Source organism: Diabrotica undecimpunctata, chromosome 9 (assembly GCF_040954645.1).
Source record: "Diabrotica undecimpunctata isolate CICGRU chromosome 9, icDiaUnde3, whole genome shotgun sequence".
NCBI lineage: Eukaryota > Metazoa > Arthropoda > Insecta > Coleoptera > Chrysomelidae > Diabrotica > Diabrotica undecimpunctata.
The window spans coordinates 17,990,829-18,011,331 of record NC_092811.1 but is presented as its reverse complement, the minus strand read 5'-3'; the positions used below and the strand labels follow the sequence as shown (position 1 = coordinate 18,011,331).

Genomic DNA, 20,503 nt, shown 5'->3' with positions numbered 1-20,503 from the left:
TGATCCTCCTTTTGTGTAATATTATTAAATTTGAATGTTTCCATTGTCACATTTCTTTTTGGGAGAAAATATTCATCAAAATTATTGAGTACATCCTCCAGACTGGTTTTCTTGTCTTTGGGAAAAGTATTATATACATCTAAACATGATTCCCCCAAACTGTGTAACAGTAATGCAATTTTAATTTTTTCCTGTGCTGAATCCTTTCCTGCTGCTAGGAGATATATTTCAAACCTTTGTTTCCATCGCGGCCATTTGGTTGGATCGCTTACATCAAATGTTTCTGGTGCCCTGCACTCCATTTTATCAATTTCCTAGAGGTTTTCCAAAAACTAGAGTGGATAAACGCCCCTTCGTATTTCTCGTATTCACACACTTTCTGCTACGAATCGCCACTTACAAGCACGTTAAAACACACTTGATACCATGTTTTATTTCGTTGGTGGTGGATATTATAAAAATAACTATTCTGGAGAACTTTATTTTATTATTTTTTAAACATATAAACTTACATTACCGGCTCTAACTAGCGGCCATCATTGTTGTCTGTCAGCTTAAGCTGTCTACACACTAAAGTTCATGATCTTAAGCTGCATACAGACTAACACAAACAGTAATGTCTAAAATAAAACTTAGATTCTACTCTAAACATAAAACTTAATTCTTAAATATACAACATTTGTGCCTTTTGAAATTAGTTGCAGTTAGTTATTAGAAAAAAAAATTTATAATTGGCCTTTGGTAGATTAGCAAATAAACCTGCAATATTGTCAAAACTTTGAAAACACTAGTTGCCAGATCGCAACAGATGTTCAGCATATTTCAATGTTATGCCTATTTTCTTATAATTTTGGAATGGAGTGGTACCTGAATACCTTAAAAACTTCAGAATTTAAAAGCTTAAAAAGTTAAAGATAATTTAAATTATAATAAATTAAATTTAAATTAATTAAACTTCTTTTAAAAACTCTTTCGTGATTTATTTGTGATATGGCAACCCTGCCAAGTACAAATTTGTCCCTCATTTGTAGCTAACTTCATCAGCACTTTCTCTATATTTTTGCCAAATTTTGTAATACAAGGATAAGGTAAACAAATCTCTGAAACACATAAAATAATGTTTAATCAAACGAAAGTAAAACAAGAAGTTGATGAGACGACGTGTAAAAGAGAAATAGATAATGAGGTGGATGATGTTCTACTGGATACCTTTAAAATTGAAATTAAAGAGGAACCTAGTGAAAGTACAAATAATGATACATTTGATTATTTAGACGTAAAGAAATGTCCAATAAAATCTAAAATAGAACAAGATGATGGTAAGTAAATAAAAAGCAATTATGTAAATTAAACTGCTCTCATCTTGCCAACTAGTACAACTATTTCCTTTTAATTGTCTAATAATAGGTATCCCCACAAATGTTAAAAGTTATAGGTACAATAAGTTAAAGTTGGTTAAATGTTAAAAAAAAACACAAAATGTTTAGAATAAAAGTAACAATTATAGGTTAATATAGCAATTGACTAACATCATTGTAAGTAGCTGAGTTGTGCCAAAGGTAGGCAAATTACAGTGGTGGTGTGCAGTATTGTAGAATTTTCAATATACCTACTCATGAGCTAACATAAAATTAAATCATACTTTGGAATTATCTTCTTCAATATTTCTATTACCACTATTCCTTTCTGATTGAAATTTCTTCATTGTCAACAATTCTAATTGCCATTAAAAAATTGCTATACAATGGATTTGGAAAACGCAATACCCAAATAAAATGAAAAATTATTTCTCAAATAATTTTTCAAATATAAGAGAAAATTAAGTATATTAACTTTCAGTTATAAAATACTATGTGTTATTATGTTTTGCAACCATGATCTATGGTATGTTTATTTAATATTTAATGCCATACATAACCACACACCTATCTAGAAAGAGTTAACTAATTGTTAAACAAAGAAACGTATGTGATATTTTCTATAAAGAAGGAGATGTAAGGCGAGCGGCAGACTAATAATATAAAACCATGTAATATTAAAAAGTCACACTCTTAACCTGTATAAGAAAAGTGTAAGGATTATTATTGCCTAAGGAATAAGGTAATAAAAAACATGTTAATATGGTAATAAAAAACATGTTAGACAAGCTTTCACCAAGATTAAAAGTGCTTCAGGATACAGAGGATAAAATCATAAGAAACCAGATAGACTCTATTATGATATGAAGAAGATATGGAAGTTCTATCAAATTCGCAAAGATGTATTTAAGCTCTGATACAGCTTCTGACCACAATCCAGTTTTTGATGAGTTCATGTTAAATCTAAAACAAACAGAGCTAAAATAGACACAACATCGATCTTTCCATACCAAGAAACAGGGAAACAAAACTATTTAACATTGAAAAAAGGATAAATCAAGAACTACAGCAAGCTACAACTGATAACAAAAAAGCAAACATTCAGTAAAAGAACTTAAAAAGACACTTATGAAAATGGAAAGAATATATAGAAGGCCTCACTCAAGATAAAAGACTAGGTTTAACAATATCAGAAAAACCAGACCAGGAACAGAATATAAGCAATTTACAAACTAAAAAAAAACAAACAAGTCTTAACTAAAAGAGAAAAAATATTTTTCTTGAACAACGTCGCTTACTCCTTTTTTACAAAAATATTTTTGTAAGATTTTCTTATCTAAGGCGATGTTTCTATTTTACTCGTCCAAGTCTAAATTCTCTGTTTCCGGATCTTCTGCCAGGTCTGTTGGCTGTTGTCGAACGCCCAGCTCAACGTAAAAGTCGTGATAAACTAAAGGAATATAAGGCATGAGTTCCCTTAAATTTTTTAGCTTATTTTCGTTAAGAGTTACAGATGTTTATTTTGGAGGAAGATCTTCTCTTTGATTTTTTATTCGATTTCCATCTTTTACTCCTCGCTTACCAATATTGACCGATTTAAACTCTTCGTTTAAAAAGTGTTTCACAAGCATTGTGTTGGGTTTATCCGCCTCAAATCTAAAACATCTAACTTGACTAAAACGTAAAGGTTCTTTATCGTCTGTCGTCTGTTTTTTGTTAGTTTGCCTTTGCAGCTCGTCAAAGGAAATAAAATCTTTTTGTTGCATCTTGATAACTTCAAATGGATTGGTTTTTTGGCTTTTCTTATAACGTCGCACCATTGATTGGGATGGTAGATTTGTGCCGTAAATATTTTTTTCTTCTCAATTAGGGCGAAATCACGATCTGAGGGTAAGCGCATATGCCCACTTACAAGAAAACAATGTTCGATAGCCAAAAACTGTTTTTCTCTGACTAGTTGCATATATACTGACATCAGAGCCCAGTTTTTATTTTGACCTCCACAGTTATCGGTGTAAATGATAAGCTCTTTATTGTCAGTAATTGTTAGGAACATTTCAATATATTTCAGTAGTGCACTGGCAATTTCATCACTACCTCTCTTTGCCACATTTTCGGTCCAAGTGAACATGTACCCCGGCTTTTTGTTGCAGTTATGGATGCCCAAATTGTACATTCATGCCTTTCTCAAATAAAATGCTTTTCCCACAGTCAAATTCGGCACTAGCAATGCCTGTTGTAAATCAAATGAAATTACTTCCTTTTCATCTGTTAATTTGCTGTGTGCAGACTCTTTTATCAAGTCCTGTTGCATCGCCTCAGCCCTTCTTTGATGCAACTCTAACTTTAACTTAATTTGTTGATATTCTTCAGCATTTTCTTTATTTGATTCGAGCAAGACATTGTATGAATCGCATGTTTGGCATGTATCCATTTTTGGCAGTTTAAATCCTATATTGTATTGTGAGCAAAAAACTCTTCTGTAATAATTTTCTTTCACTGGGACAATATGTTTGGCATTGCACCAAGGTATATAATAATCTGTATATAAAGATGATATGGATAAATCGTGATTGATGTAAGTGCGGTTGGAGTTATCTTGCCTGCTGTAGTGGCTGGAATATTTGGGTATTGCTTGAATATGTCAATGGATGGACAGAATTCTCTATTCAGATATTAGTTTTTGGAGTAGACTTTCCTTCCTTTATTTGGCAACAGATATTATATATCCGCTTTTTTGACTGCTGGAGACCATGAACTGCCAAAAATTCAGATTTGCATACTTCTTTGTCGGTGGCATTAATCTTTATATAATATTTAAATGATACACTTCTACAAGATGTTTGGCGTTTGATTTTTTTTGGGTAACTTCTTTTTTTGGGAATGCATTTTATTTTACCAAATAAGTAGTTATTTTGTTGCTGTCGAGTCCCCAGATTCCAAAATGCATGAACAATTTCTTCTTCTTCATCCATCAGGCTTGTTCTACATTTGGGTTTTTTCATTTACATGGTTCTCCAATAGCTTTAGGTTCCATTTCAGTCCCTTGGTATGTTTTGTATCCATGGCCCAGATTTCTTCTTGTTTTCTCCCGGTCCCGTTTCTTAGAATGAACTTTTCTCCAGCATGAGGGCGTTGAATTTTCTGGAAAACTCAGATAACCTCTAGAAATATCTTGTTTCTGATCCGAGGGATCGTTGGACTCATTTTCGTCCTGAAAAAAAAAAAGATTTATAAATTTTTGCAATAAATAATAAGCCACACACATTTTTCGTAGAAATTCTGCTAGGCATATGAACAAAAATATTGCAGCCGGAGATATAACGCAGTACACATCGTAGTTACACAACATTACTGCGTTATGTAGACGTATTGTACGTAAAGGAAACAATACATATTTCGATACATAGGTAAAATATGAAATTTTACATCTATTTATATATATAGCTTAAAAATAACAAAATATTTTGCTAAAAAAGGGAATAAGCCGCATAGAAATAAACTTACCAATATATGTGTAACTCCTGTTGAACAGTCACTTTCAGTAACACTGTACTCTTTATCATTCAGATCGTCATCGGAATCAAAATCAGAGAATTCACTTCCACTACTACTCTCAAAATCAACTTTTCTTTTAGCTCGGCGTAATTTATAGTCATCCATCTTGAAAATCGCCTGTAGCATGTTCCTTTTCTAACCAAAAAGTTCTGAATTTTGGCAATTGTTAAGAAAAAAATTCGCGTATAGAGGCGCCATCTCTTTATCAATAGCTGAAATAATTGATCAGCAGTTTCGTTGCACACTTGCAGGTATCTTTTAGAGGAAATCTAATTTTTTAGATTTATGTGGCTTGTTACCTTTTTCCCCCAAGCCCTTCAATTACACTTAAAATATAGTACCTACACTTATTAAAAAATATAAAACAATAATATATAACATAAAACATGACAACAAAACAACTACCTAACTACTGGTGCTTTTAATATGGTCCATTAATTTGCTTTTAAACATTTGTGTAGATGAACAACTTTTAACTGTTTGAGGAAGCTTATTAAAAAGATCGAAACCTTTAAACAACAAAGAGTTTCTTGAAGCCGTCCTTTTTATTTTCACAATGTGTAAATTGCACTTACCCCCAGTAGGGTAATTGTGAATATCACAATTCCGTGTAATAAACTCACAAAAGTAAGCAGGGGCCAAATTATTTAGAATTTTATAAATGAACACCATTGTAAGGTAAAAGACCCTTTGTTGAACTAAAACCCACTGCAGCCTGCTAAGCATTGTTGCTATAGGTGTATATCTACTTCCACCAAGAATGATTCTCATTCCACGATTTTGTAATTTTTGCAACTGGGCCGATTGATTTAAATTGAAGAGAACAATAACTGACGAGCAAAAATCGAAGTGAGGTTGAATAATTGCAATAAAAACTGTAATTTTAGTTCAAGTTGACAAATTTTTAGATATTCTTGAAAAAAGTATAATTTTTTAGAAATCTCTTTTATATGTAATTAAAATGGTCATTAAAAGATAATAAATTATCCAATTGAAAACCAAGGTACTTAATTGTGATGATTTTTATTTTGTCATTGTCAATTTGAAGATCAGTAGTATTTATATCAATATTTGAGTATTTGTATTTGGTTGTTATTATCATGGCCTTCGTTTTTAATACATTTAACTTTAGTTTGTTGATCTTTAAATGTTTATTAACAGACTGCAATGCTGAATTCATTTTAGATACAGCATTTTCTAAGTTTGAATCAAAACATGCAAGTAGGGTGTCATCTGCATACAAATTAAAGAAATCACATTTAACAAATAAGTTTATATCATTTAAATACAATATGAACAAATGCGGTCCTAAGACACTACCTTAAGGTACCCCAATATTAACACTTATTGCAGACGAAGTAATATCATCAATCCTCACTTGTTGCTTTCTATCCAATAAGTAATCTTTAAACCATTCAAGAACATTTCCTCCAATACCATAGTCTTCTAATTTAGTGAGAGTATATTATGATCAATCGTTTCAAAAGCTCTTTTTAAATCAAGAAATACTACTACTAAATAATTATCATTGTCCAATTCAGACCTAAATTTACAAAGTGGCAGTTGCAGTGCAGTTTCGCATGAATACTTTTTATGAAAACCTGACTGATTCTGTGGCACCCCCCCCCCCCCCCCCCAGGGCATATAAAGTAAACAATATATAAAGAATAGTAGGAAAATGTAACGTGTCTTTCACACACAATACAACAAATCCAAAACGCTGATTGAATAATTCAATTACCACTTTAAATATGTAGAACACAATAATTATTGTATAAATACACAATAACTAATAATATTTTTCATTATATTTAGATATAGATACCTAATATTAGGCTTATGAAAAAGTAGACAGAACGAGTCTGTTGCGAGTAGCATGCGCCTACAGGACTGTATCTGCGGCGGCCTTGTCATTGGTTGTGTTCCTCTTCATGTGTTAGCAGTAGAAAAGAGACATCTCTGTGGGAGAAGAAAGCATTTGACAACAGCTATAAAAAAAAGAAGAAAGGGAAAGCTCAATGGAAAGATTGCAAGAAGAGTGGAACAACAAGGAATATGTTGCTCAGTGGACAAAGATGCTGATCTCGAGTCTAAGGGACTGGGTATATTGTCTGTTTTACGGCGTATCTTCATAGGTTCAGAAAGACAGATACAGATAAATGCCTATACTGCGAATATTCCGACATTGTTACTCACACAATGCTGGTGTGTAATAGATGTACAGTGGAGAGAAACAGAATGTATAAAGAAATAGGTATGAACCCTGTGACTGTAAGAGAGATGATCGTGAAGATGACGGGAAATACGGAGGAATGGAATAGTGTTCACAATTACATCCGAGCAGTCATTAAAAAGAAAGAAGAAAAAGAGAAACACCAACCGGGCTAACGACAGAGATAAGATCTAATTACTATTTTATTGGGAATAAGTCGCAATTGAAAGTTAAAATAAGTTTATTGACGTTTGAATCTTTCATCTTGCACTGATAACTTGTTTATACTCCAACAATTAATAGAAAAAAGAATAGCGTTTGGTACCGAAGTACATTTAGCCTTCATCGACGTAGAAAAGGCGTATAATACAGTTCCAAGACTTAAATTGTGGCAAGCTTAACAACAACTTGACATTAGTCCATACCTTTTAGGAATAATCACAGAAGTATACAGGGATAACACTACTTACCTAAAAATCGGATATAGACTATCAGAGCCAATAACAGTAACTAAAAGACTAAAATAAGGATGCAGTATGTCACCCTTACTGTTTAATTTATATATTGAGGCAGCCCTCCAAAATTGGAAAAACCACTGCCAGGGAATGGGAATCCCCATAGGAAATGACGTACTGTTCTCCCTGAACTTTGCGGATGACCAAGTCAGCCTAGCTCAAGATTCTTATGATCCAGAATTTATGATAAAGCGTCTATAGAGAGAATTTTTAAAATGGGGGTTACAAGTCAGCATGAAGAAAACAGAATATTTACTTAGTTATCAATTCAGATGCAAGGTTTGAAGTGTTGATAGACAAGGACGTGGAAATCAAACAAGTGGAAAAATTTAAATATTTAGGTCAACTCATTGCTACGAACGGCTTGGAAGAAACCGAAATTAAACACGAATTAATCAGGGACGTAAAATTGTAGGATGTCTGAACTCCTTATGGTGGGATCACATTTCCAAAAGGAACAAAAAAAAAATAGGGAAACCATGGTTGAATCTATTCTTTGTTATGGCTCTGAAGTATGGACAATTAATGCACACCTGAAGAGAAGATTGCTGGCAGTTAAAATGGATTATTTGAGAAGAAGTGCTAGAACATCAAGGCAGCAAAGGAATACCAACGAATCTATATACATCTACATAATCTATATACTCAACGAAATAACATGAATGCTACAGAAACGGTCATTGACAGAATAGAAAGAAGAGGTTCAAAATGGTTTGGACATCTATTGAGAATGCCTGACAAACGTTGGCCCCAAAAACCTCACAAACGGAAGCCCCCTGGAAGAAAAAAAAGAGGTAGACCTCGACGCTCATGGAATGAAGGAATTAGCAGAGCGATGGAATCGACAGGTTTGGAGGAGGAGCATGCCTTGAACCGAGAGGATTAGACCTCAGAATTTTCCTACATCTAACGGTTCGTGAGAAAAATTTCCACTTGGATGTGTGTATTTGCTGAAAATTTCGTGAAAATTAAAAGTGTATATTTTGTTAGAAATTTGAATTATTTCGATTAAGGGTGACTTGATGATTAAAAAAATATAACATGTGTCTAGAAATTAGGCACCGTTTTGCCGGAAAATCGAAAAAACTAGATTTTTTTAATTCGATTTTTCCTCTTTTCCGGCAAACTGGGGTTAAGGGATCAGAAAGAAACACATTTTTGGAATAAGCTGGACCAAGTGCATGTACCAAAACATTAAACAAAAATTTTTTTTTTGTAAAATTTGGCAAAAATTTTCCAAGGGGGTGGTACCCTTGGATTTTTATCAAATTTGGTTAATCGGCTATATTGGCGTCAATTTTGGTCCGAGAGTCAAGCGAATGGAAATTTATTACATAAAATTGGCTGCTCGTTCTTCTGCCATACTCAGAATTTTCCTAGATCTAACGTTTCGTGAGAAAAATTTCCACTTGGATGTCTGCATTTGCTGAAAATTTCGTGAAAATTAAAAGTGTATATTTTGTTAGAAATTTGAATTATTTCGATTAAGGGTGACTTGATGATTAAAAAAATATAACATGTGTCTAGAAATTAGGCACCGTTTTGCCGGAAAATCGAAAAAACTAGATTTTTTTAATTCGATTTTTCCTCTTTTCCTGCAAACTGGGGTTAAGGGATCAGAAAGAAACACATTTTTGGAATAAGCTGGACCAAGTGCATGTACCAAAACATTAAACAAAAATTTTTTTTTTGTAAAATTTGGCAAAAATTTCCACTTGGATGTCTGTATTTGCTGAAAATTTCGTGAAAATTAAAAGTGTATATTTTGTTAGAAATTTGAATTATTTCGATTAAGGGTGACTTGATGATTAAAAAAATATAACATGTGTCTAGAAATTATGCACCGTTTTGCCGGAAAATCGAAAAAACTGTAGACCATTGGATTTTAATCAAATTTCTTTAATCGGCTATGTTCGTGTTAATTTTGGTCCGAGAGTCAAGCGAATGGACATTTCTTACATAAAATTGGCCGCTCGTTCTTCTGTCATACTCAGAATTTTCCTAGATCTAACGGTTCGTGAGAAAAATTTCCACTTGGATGTCTGTATTTGCTGAAAATGTCGTGAAAATTAATAGTGTATATTTTGTTTAAAATTTGAATTATTTCGATTAAGGGTGACTCGCTGATTAAAAAATCCTAACATGTGGCTAAAAATTATGCACCGTTTTGCCGGAAAATCTAAAAAACTAGATTTTTTTAATTCGATTTTTCCTCTTTTCCGGCAAACTGGGGTTAAGGGATCAGAAAGAAACACATTTTTGAAATAAGCTGGAACAAGTGCATGTACCAAAACATTAAACAAAAATTTTTTTTTTGTAAAATTTGGCAAAAATGTTCCAAGGGGGTACCCTTGGATTTTTATCAAATTTGGTTAATCGGCTATATTGGCGTCAATTTTGGTCCGAGAGTCAAGCGAATGGACATTTATTACATAAAAGTGGCTGCTCGTTCTTCTGCCATAATCAGAATTTTCCTAGATCTAACGGTTCGTGAGACAAATTTCCACTTGGATGTCTGTCTTTGCTGAAAATTTCGTGAAAATTAAAAGTGTATATTTTGTTTAGAATTTGAATTATTTCGATTAAGGGTAACTTGCTGATTAAAAAAATATAACATGTGTCTAGAAATTATGCACCGTTTTGCCGGAAAATCGAAAAAACTGTAGACCATTGGATTTTAATCAAATTTCTTTAATCGGCTATGTTCGTGTTAATTTTGGTCCGAGAGTCAAGCGAATGGAAATTTATTACATAAAATTGGCTGCTCGTTCTTCTGCCATACTCAGAATTTTCCTAGATCTAACGTTTCGTGAGAAAAATTTCCACTTGGATGTCTGCATTTGCTGAAAATTTCGTGAAAATTAAAAGTGTATATTTTGTTAGAAATTTGAATTATTTCGATTAAGGGTGACTTGATGATTAAAAAAATATAACATGTGTCTAGAAATTAGGCACCGTTTTGCCGGAAAATCGAAAAAACTAGATTTTTTTAATTCGATTTTTCCTCTTTTCCTGCAAACTGGGGTTAAGGGATCAGAAAGAAACACATTTTTGGAATAAGCTGGACCAAGTGCATGTACCAAAACATTAAACAAAAATTTTTTTTTGTAAAATTTGGCAAAAATTTCCACTTGGATGTCTGTATTTGCTGAAAATTTCGTGAAAATTAAAAGTGTATATTTTGTTAGAAATTTGAATTATTTCGATTAAGGGTGACTTGATGATTAAAAAAATATAACATGTGTCTAGAAATTATGCACCGTTTTGCCGGAAAATCGAAAAAACTGTAGACCATTGGATTTTAATCAAATTTCTTTAATCGGCTATGTTCGTGTTAATTTTGGTCCGAGAGTCAAGCGAATGGACATTTCTTACATAAAATTGGCCGCTCGTTCTTCTGTCATACTCAGAATTTTCCTAGATCTAACGGTTCGTGAGAAAAATTTCCACTTGGATGTCTGTATTTGCTGAAAATGTCGTGAAAATTAATAGTGTATATTTTGTTTAAAATTTGAATTATTTCGATTAAGGGTGACTCGCTGATTAAAAAATCCTAACATGTGGCTAAAAATTATGCACCGTTTTGCCGGAAAATCTAAAAAACTAGATTTTTTTAATTCGATTTTTCCTCTTTTCCGGCAAACTGGGGTTAAGGGATCAGAAAGAAACACATTTTTGAAATAAGCTGGAACAAGTGCATGTACCAAAACATTAAACAAAAATTTTTTTTTTTGTAAAATTTGGCAAAAATGTTCCAAGGGGGTACCCTTGGATTTTTATCAAATTTGGTTAATCGGCTATATTGGCGTCAATTTGGTCCGAGAGTCAAGCGAATGGACATTTATTACATAAAAGTGGCTGCTCGTTCTTCTGCCATAATCAGAATTTTCCTAGATCTAACGGTTCGTGAGACAAATTTCCACTTGGATGTCTGTCTTTGCTGAAAATTTCGTGAAAATTAAAAGTGTATATTTTGTTTAGAATTTGAATTATTTCGATTAAGGGTAACTTGCTGATTAAAAAAATATAACATGTGTCTAGAAATTATGCACCGTTTTGCCGGAAAATCGAAAAAACTGTAGACCATTGGATTTTAATCAAATTTCTTTAATCGGCTATGTTCGTGTTAATTTTGGTCCGAGAGTCAAGCGAATGGAAATTTATTACATAAAATTGGCTGCTCGTTCTTCTGCCATACTCAGAATTTTCCTAGATCTAACGTTTCGTGAGAAAAATTTCCACTTGGATGTCTGTATTTGCTGAAAATTTCGTGAAAATTAAAAGTGTATATTTTGTTAGAAATTTGAATTATTTCGATTAAGGGTAACTTGATGATTAAAAAAATATAACATGTGTCTAGAAATTAGGCACCGTTTTGCCGGAAAATCGAAAAAACTAGATTTTTTTAATTCGATTTTTCCTCTTTTCCCGCAAACTGGGGTTAAGGGATCAGAAAGAAACACATTTTTGGAATAAGCTGGACCAAGTGCATGTACCAAAACATTAAACAAAAATTTTTTTTTGTAAAATTTGGCAAAAATTTTCCAAGGGGGTGGTATCCCTTGAATTTTATCAAATTTGGTTAATCGGCTATATTGGCGTCAATTTTGGTCCGAGAGTCAAGCGAATGGAAATTTATTACATAAAATTGGCTGCTCGTTCTTCTGCCATACTCAGAATTTTCCTAGATCTAACGTTTCGTGAGAAAAATTTCCACTTGGATGTCTGTATTTGCTGAAAATTTCGCGAAAATTAAAAGTGTATATTTTGTTAGAAATTTGAATTGTTTCGATTAAGGGTGACTTGCTGATTAAAAAAATATAACATGTGTCTAGAAATTAGGCACCGTTTTGCCGGAAAATCGAAAAAACTAGATTTTTTTAATTCGATTTTTCCTCTTTTCCGGCAAACTGGGGTTAAGGGATCAGAAAGAAACACATTTTTGGAATAAGCTGGACCAAATGCATGTACCAAAACATTAAACAAAAATTTTTTTTTTTGTAAAATGTGGCAAAAATTTTCCAAGGGGGTACCCTTGGATTTTTATCAAATTTGGTTAATCGGCTATATTGGCGTCAATTTTGGTCCGAGAGTCAAGCGAATGGACATTTATTACATAAAAGTGGCTGCTCGTTCTTCTGCCATAATCAGAATTTTCCTAGATCTAACAGTTCGTGAGAAAAATTTCCACTTGGATGTCTGTCTTTGCTGAAAATTTCGTGAAAATTAAAAGTGTATATTTTGTTTAGAATTTGAATTATTTCGATTAAGGGTGACTTGCTGATTAAAAAAATATAACATGTGTCTAGAAATTATGCACCGTTTTGCCGGAAAATCGAAAAAACTGTAGACCATTGGATTTTTATCAAATTTCTTTAATCGGCTATGTTCGTGTTTATTTTGGTCCGAGAGTCAAGCGAATGGACATTTCTTACATAAAATTGGCCGCTCGTTCTTCTGTCATACTCAGAATTTTCCTAGAGCTAACGGTTCGTGAGAAAAATTTCCACTTGGATGTCTGTATTTGCTGAAAATGTCGTGAAAATTAATAGTGTATATTTTGTTTAAAATTTGAATTATTTCGATTAAGGGTGACTCGCTGATTAAAAAATCCTAACATGTGGCTAAAAATTATGCACCGTTTTGCCGGAAAATCTAAAAAACTAGATTTTTTTAATTCGATTTTTCCTCTTTTCCGGCAAACTGGGGTTAAGGGATCAGAAAGAAACACATTTTTGAAATAAGCTGGAACAAGTGCATGTACCAAAACATTAAACAAAAATTTTTTTTTTGTAAAATTTGGCAAAAATGTTCCAAGGGGGTACCCTTGGATTTTTATCAAATTTGGTTAATCGGCTATATTGGCGTCAATTTTGGTCCGAGAGTCAAGCGAATGGACATTTATTACATAAAATTGGCCGCTCGTTCTTCTGTCATACTCAGAATTTTCCTAGATGTAACGGTTCGTGAGAAAAATTTCCACTTAGATGTCTGTATTTGCTGAAAATGTCGTGAAAATTAATAGTGTATATTTTGTTTAAAATTTGAATTATTTCGATTAAGGGTGACTTGCTGATTAAAAAAATATAACATGTGTCTAGAAATTAGGCACCGTTTTGCCGGAAAATCGAAAAAACTGTAGACCATTGGATTTTTATCAAATTTGGTTAATCGGCTATATTGGCGTCAATTTTGGTCCGAGAGTCAAGCGAATGGACATTTCTTACATAAAATTGGCCGCTCGTTCTTCTGTCATACTCAGAATTTTCCTAGATCTAACGGTTCGTGAGAAAAATGTCCACTTGGATGTCTGTATTTGCTGAAAATTTCGTGAAAATTAAAAGTGTATATTTTGTTAGAAATTTGAATTATTTCGATTAAGGGTGACTTGTTGATTAAAAAAATCCTAACATGTGGCTAAAAATTATGCACCGTTTTGCCGGAAAATCGAAAAAACTAGATTTTTTTAATTCGATTTTTCCTCTTTTCCGGCAAACTGGGGTTAAGGGATCAGAAAGAAACACATTTTTGGAATACGCTGGACCAAGTGCATGTACCAAAACATTAAACAAAAATTTTTTTTTTGTAAAATTTGGCAAAAATTTTCCAAGGGGGTACCCTTGGATTTTTATCAAATTTGGTTAATCGGCTATATTGGCGTCAATTTTGGTCCGAGAGTCAAGCGAATGGACATTTATTACATAAAAGTGGCTGCTCGTTCTTCTGCCATAATCAGAATTTTCCTAGATCTAACGGTTCGTGAGACAAATTTCCACTTGCATGTCTGTCTTTGCTGAATATTTCGTGAAAATTAAAAGTGTATATTTTGTTTAGAATTTAAATTATTTCGATTAAGGGTGACTTGCTGATTAATAGAATATAACATGTGTCTAGAAATTATGCACCGTTTTGCCGGAAAATCGAAAAAACTGTGGACCATTGGATTTTTATCAAATTTCTTTAATCGGCTATGTTGGTGTCAATTTTGGTCCGAGAGTCAAGCGAATGGACATTTCTTACATAAAATTGGCTGCTCGTTCTTTTGTCATACTCAGAATTTTCCTAGATCTAACGGTTCGTGAGAAAAATTTCCACTTGGATGTCTGTATTTGCTGAAAATTTCGTGAAAATTAAAAGTGTATATTTTGTTAGAAATTTGAATTATTTCGATTAAGGGTGACTTGCTGATTAAAAAAATCCTAACATGTGGCTAAAAATTATGCACCGTTTTGCCGGAAAATCGAAAAAACTAGATTTTTTTAATTCGATTTTTCCTCTTTTCCGGCAAACTGGGGTTAAGGGATCAGAAAGAAACACATTTTTGGAATAAGCTGGACCAAGGGCATGTACTAAAACATTAAACAAAAATTTTTTTTTTGTAAAATTTGGCAAAAATTTTCCAAGGGGGTACCCTTGGATTTTTATCAAATTTGGTTAATCGGCTATATTGGCGTCAATTTGGGTCCGAGGGTCAAGCGAATAGACATTTCCTACATAAAATTGGCCGCTCGTTCTTCTGCCATACTCGGAATTTTCCTACATCTAACAGTTCGTGAGAAAAATTTGCACTTAGATGTCTGTATTTGCTGAAAATTTCGTGAAAATTAAAAGTGTATATTTTGTTTAAAATTTGAATTTTTTCGATTAAGGGTGACTTGCTGATTAAAAAAATCTAAATACGTGGCCAGAAATTAGGCACCGTTTTGCCGGAAAATCGAAAAAACTGTAGACCATTGGATTTTTATCAAATTTCTTTAATCGGCTATGTTGGCGTCAATTTTGGTCCGAGAGTTAAGCGAATGGACATTTCTTACATAAAATTGGCTGCTCGTTCTTCTGCCATACTCAGAATTTTCCTAGATCTAACGGTTCGTGAAAAAAATTTCCACTTGTATGTCTGTATTTGCTGAAAATGTCGTGAAAATTAATAGTGTATATTTTGTTTAAAATTTGAATTATTTCGATTAAGGGTGACTCGCTGATTAAAAAAATCCTAACATGTGGCTAAAAATTATGCACCGTTTTGCCGGAAAATCTAAAAAACTAGATTTTTTTAATTCGATTTTTCCTCTTTTCCGGCAAACTGGGGTTAAGGGATCAGAAAGAAACACATTTTTGAAATAAGCTGGAACAAGTGCATGTACCAAAACATTATACAAAAATTTTTTTTTGTAAAATTTGGCAAAAACGTTCCAAGGGGGTACCCTTGGATTTTTATCAAATTTGGTTAATCGGCTATATTGGCGTCAATTTTGGTCCGAGAGTCAAGCGAATGGACATTTATTACATAAAAGTGGCTGCTCGTTCTTCTGCCATAATCAGAATTTTCCTAGATCTAACGGTTCGTGAGAAAAATTTCCACTTGGATGTCTGTCTTTGCTGAAAATTTCGTGAAAATTAAAAGTGTAGGTATATTTTGTTTAGAATTTGAATTATTTCGATTAAGGGTGACTTGCTGATTAAAAAAATATAACATGTGTTTAGAAATTATGCACCGTTTTGTCGGAAAATCGAAAAAACTGTAGACCATTGGATTTTTATCAAATTTCTTTAATCGGCTATGTTGGTGTCAATTTTGGTCCGAGAGTCAAGCGAATGGACATTTCTTACATAAAATTGGCCGCTCGTTCTTCTGTCATACTCAGAATTTTCCTAGATCTAACGGTTCGTGAGAAAAATTTTCACTTGGATGTCTGTATTTGCTGAAAATGTCGTGAAAATTAATAGTGTATATTTTGTTTAGAATTTGAATTATTTCGATTAAGGGTGACTTGCTGATTAAAAAAATATAACGTGTGTCTAGAAATTATGCACCGTTTTGCCGGAAAATCGAAAAAACTGTAGACCATTGGATTTTTATCAAATTTGGTTAATCGGCTATATTGGCGTCAATTTTGGTCCGAGAGTCAAGCGAATGGACATTTCTTACATTAAATTGGCCGCTCGTTCTTCTGTCATACTCAGAATTTTCCTAGATCTAACGGTTCGTGAGAAAAATTTCCACTTGGATGTCTGTATTTGCTGAAAATGTCGTGAAAATTAAAAGTGTATATTTTGTTTAGAATTTGAATTATTTCGATTAAGTGAGACTTGCTGATTAAAAAAATATAACGTGTGTCTAGAAATTATGCACCGTTTTGCCGGAAAATCGAAAAAACTGTAGACCATTGGATTTTTATCAAATTTGGTTAATCGGCTATATTGGCGTCAATTTTGGTCGGAGAGTCAAGCGAATGGACATTTATTACATAAAAGTGGCTGCTCGTTCTTCTGTCATACTCAGAATTTTCCTAGATCTAACGGTTCGTGAGAAAAATGTCCACTTGGATGTCTGTATTTGCTGAAAATTTCGTGAAAATTAAAAGTGTATATTTTGTTAGAAATTTGAATTATTTCGATTAAGGGTGACTTGCTGATTAAAAAAATCCTAACATGTGGCTAAAAATTATGCACCGTTTTGCCGGAAAATCGAAAAAACTAGATTTTTTTAATTCGATTTTTCCTCTTTTCCGGCAAACTGGGGTTAAGGGATCAGAAAGAAACACATTTTTGGAATACGCTGGACCAAGTGCATGTACCAAAACATTAAACAAATTTTTTTTTTTTGTAAAATTTGGCAAAAATTTTCCAAGGGGGTACCCTTGGATTTTTATCAAATTTGGTTAATCGGCTATATTGGCGTCAATTTTGGTCCGAAAGTCAAGCGAATGGACATTTATTACATAAAAGTGGCTGCTCGTTCTTCTGCCATAATCAGAATTTTCCTAGATCTAACGGTTCGTGAGAAAAATTTCCACTTGGATGTCTGTCTTTGCTGAATATTTCGTGAAAATTAAAAGTGTATATTTTGTTTAGAATTTAAATTATTTCGATTAAGGGTGACTTGCTGATTAAAAAAATATAACTTGTGTCTAGAAATTATGCACCGTTTTGCCGGAAAATCGAAAAAACTGTAGACCATTGGATTTTTATCAAATTTCTTTAATCGGCTATGTTGGTGTCAATTTTGGTCCGAGAGTCAAGCGAATGGACATTTCTTACATAAAATTGGCCGCTCGTTCTTCTGTCATACTCAGAATTTTCCTAGATCTAACGGTTCGTGAGAAAAATTTTCACTTGGATGTCTGTATTTGCTGAAAATGTCGTGAAAATTAATAGTGTGTATTTTGTTTAGAATTTGAATTATTTCGATTAAGGGTGACTTGCTGATTAAAAAAATATAACGTGTGTCTAGAAATTATGCACCGTTTTGCCGGAAAATCGAAAAAACTGTAGACCATTGGATTTTTATCAAATTTGGTTAATCGGCTATATTGGCGTCAATTTTGGTCCGAGAGTCAAGCGAATGGACATTTATTACATAAAAGTGGCTGCTCGTTCTTCTGCCATAATCAGAATTTTCCTAGATCTAACGGTTCGTGAGAAAAATTTCCACTTGGATGTCTGTCTGCTGAAAATTTCGTGAAAATTAAAAGTGTAGGTATATTTTGTTTAGAATTTGAATTATTTCGTTTAAGGGTGACTTGCTGATTAAAAAAATATAACATGTGTTTAGAAATTATGCACCGTTTTGTCGGAAAATCGAAAAAACTGTAGACCATTGGATTTTTATCAAATTTGGTTAATCCGCTATATTGGCGTCAATTTTGGTCCGAGGGTCAAGCGATTAGACATTTCCTACATAAAATTGGCCGCTCGTTCTTCTGCCATACTCGGAATTTTCCTACATCTAACAGTTCGTGAGAAAAATTTGCACTTGGATGTCTGTATTTGCTGAAAATTTCGTAAAAATTAAAAGTCTATATTTTGTTTAAAATTTGAATTTTTTCGATTAAGGGTGACTTGCTGATTAAAAAAATCTAAATACGTGGCCAGAAATTATGCACCGTTTTGCCGCAAAATCGAAAAAACTGTAGACCATTGGATTTTTATCAAATTTCTTTAATCGGCTATGTTGGCGTCAATTTTGGTCCGAGAGTTAAGCGAATTGACATTTCTTACATAAAATTGGCCGATCGTTCTTCTGTCATACTCAGAATTTTCCTAGATCTAACGGTTCGTGAGAAAAATTTCCACTTGGATGTCTGTATTTGCTGAAAATGTCGTGAAAATTAATTGTGTATATTTTGTTTAAAATTTGAATTATTTCGATTAAGGGTGACTTGATGATTAAAAAAATATAACATGTGTCTAGAAATTATGCACCGTTTTGCCGGAAAATCGAAAAAACTGTAGATCATTAGATTTTTATCAAATTTCGTTAATCGGCTATATTGGCGTCAATTTGGTCCGAGAGTCAAGCGAATGAACATTTCGTACATAAAATTGGCCTCTCGTTCTTCTGCCATGCTCAGAATTTTCCTACATCTAACGGTTCGTGAGAAAAATTTCCACTTGGATGTTTGTATTTGCTGAAAATTTCGTAAAAATAAAAGTGTATATTTTGTTTAAAATTTTAATTATTTCGATTAAGGGTGACCCGCTGATTAAAAAAATCTAAACACGTTGCCAGAAATTATGCACCGTTTTGCCGGAAAATCGAAAAAACTGTGGATCATTGGATTTTTATCAAATTTCGTTAATCGGCTATATTGGCGTCAGTTTTCGTCCGAGAGTCACGCGAATACACATTTCATACATAAAATTGGCCGCTCATTCTTCTGCCATACTCAGAATTTTCCTACATCTAACGTTCGTGAGAAAAATTTCCACTTGGATGTTTGTATTTGCTGAAAATTTCGTAAAAATAAAAGTGTATATTTTGTTTAAAATTTGAATTATTTCGACTAAGGGTGGCCTGCTGATTAAAAAATTTTAAACACGTTGCCACAAATTATGCACCGTTTTTCCGGAAAATCGGAAAAACTGTAGACCATTGGATTTTTATCAAATTTCTTTAATCGGCTATATTGGCGTCAATTTTGGTCCGACAGTGAAGCGAATGGAAATTTATTACATAAAATTGGCTGCTCGTTCTTCTGCCATAATTAGAATTTTCCAAGATCTAACGGTTCGTGAGAAAAATTTCCACTTGGATGTCTGTCTTTGCTGAATATTTCGTGAAAATTAAAGTGTATATTTTGTTTAGAATTTAAATTATTTCGATTAAGGGTGACTTGCTGATTAAAAGAATATAACATGTGTCTAGAAATTATGCACCGTTTTGCCGGAAAATCGAAAAAACTGTAGACCATTGGATTTTTATCAAATTTCTTTAATCGGCTATGTTGGTGTCAATTTTGGTCCGAGAGTCAAGCGAATGTACATTTCTTACATAAAATTGGCCACTCGTTCTTATGCCATACTCAGAATTTTCCTAGATCTAACGGTTCGTGAGAAAAATTTCCACTTGGATGTCTGTATTTGCTGAAAATTTCGTGAAAATTAAAAGTGTATATTTTGTTAGAAATTTGAATTATTTCGATTAAGGGTGACTTGCTGATTAAAAAAATCCTAACATGTGGCTAAAAATTATGCACCGTTTTGCCGGAAAATCGAAAAAACTAGATTTTTTTAATTCGATTTTTCTTTTTTTCCGGCAAACTGGGGTTAAGGGATCAGAAAGAAACACATTTTTGGAATAAGCTGGACCAAGTGCATGTACTAAAACATTTAACAAAAATTTTTTTTTTTGTAAAATTTGGCAAAAATTTGCCAAGGGGGTACCCTTGGATTTTTATCAAATGTGGTTAATCGGCTATATTGGCGTCAATTTTGGTCCGAAAGTCAAGCGAATGGACATTTATTACATACAAGTGGCTGCTCGTTCTTCTGCCATAATCAGAATTTTGCTAGATCTAACTGTTCGTGAGAAAAATTTCCACTTGGATGTCTGTATTTGCTGAAAATGTCGTGAAAAT

At 33.0% G+C, this 20,503-nt stretch overlaps 2 protein-coding genes across 2 annotated transcripts in view; one reads left to right on the top strand and one right to left on the bottom strand.

The window, feature by feature from the left end:
• The first annotated feature begins 1,060 nt into the window (after positions 1–1,060).
• LOC140449618 (uncharacterized) overlaps positions 1,061–20,503 on the top strand; it is a 41,630-nt gene continuing 22,187 nt past the window's right edge. Inside the window, exon 1 of the mRNA XM_072542849.1 lies at positions 1,061–1,319. Coding sequence (XP_072398950.1) covers positions 1,118–1,319 — 202 coding nt within the window. The 5' untranslated portion in view covers positions 1,061–1,117. The remainder of the gene's footprint in view (positions 1,320–20,503) is intronic.
• Positions 1,820–5,021, bottom strand: LOC140449918 (uncharacterized). Its single transcript, XM_072543334.1, has 2 exons — positions 4,866–5,021; positions 1,820–4,572 (listed from the first exon to the last, which is right to left on the bottom strand). Exons 1-2 carry the CDS (start codon positions 5,019–5,021, stop codon positions 4,360–4,362), a joined length of 369 nt encoding a protein of 122 aa, XP_072399435.1. The 3' UTR covers positions 1,820–4,359.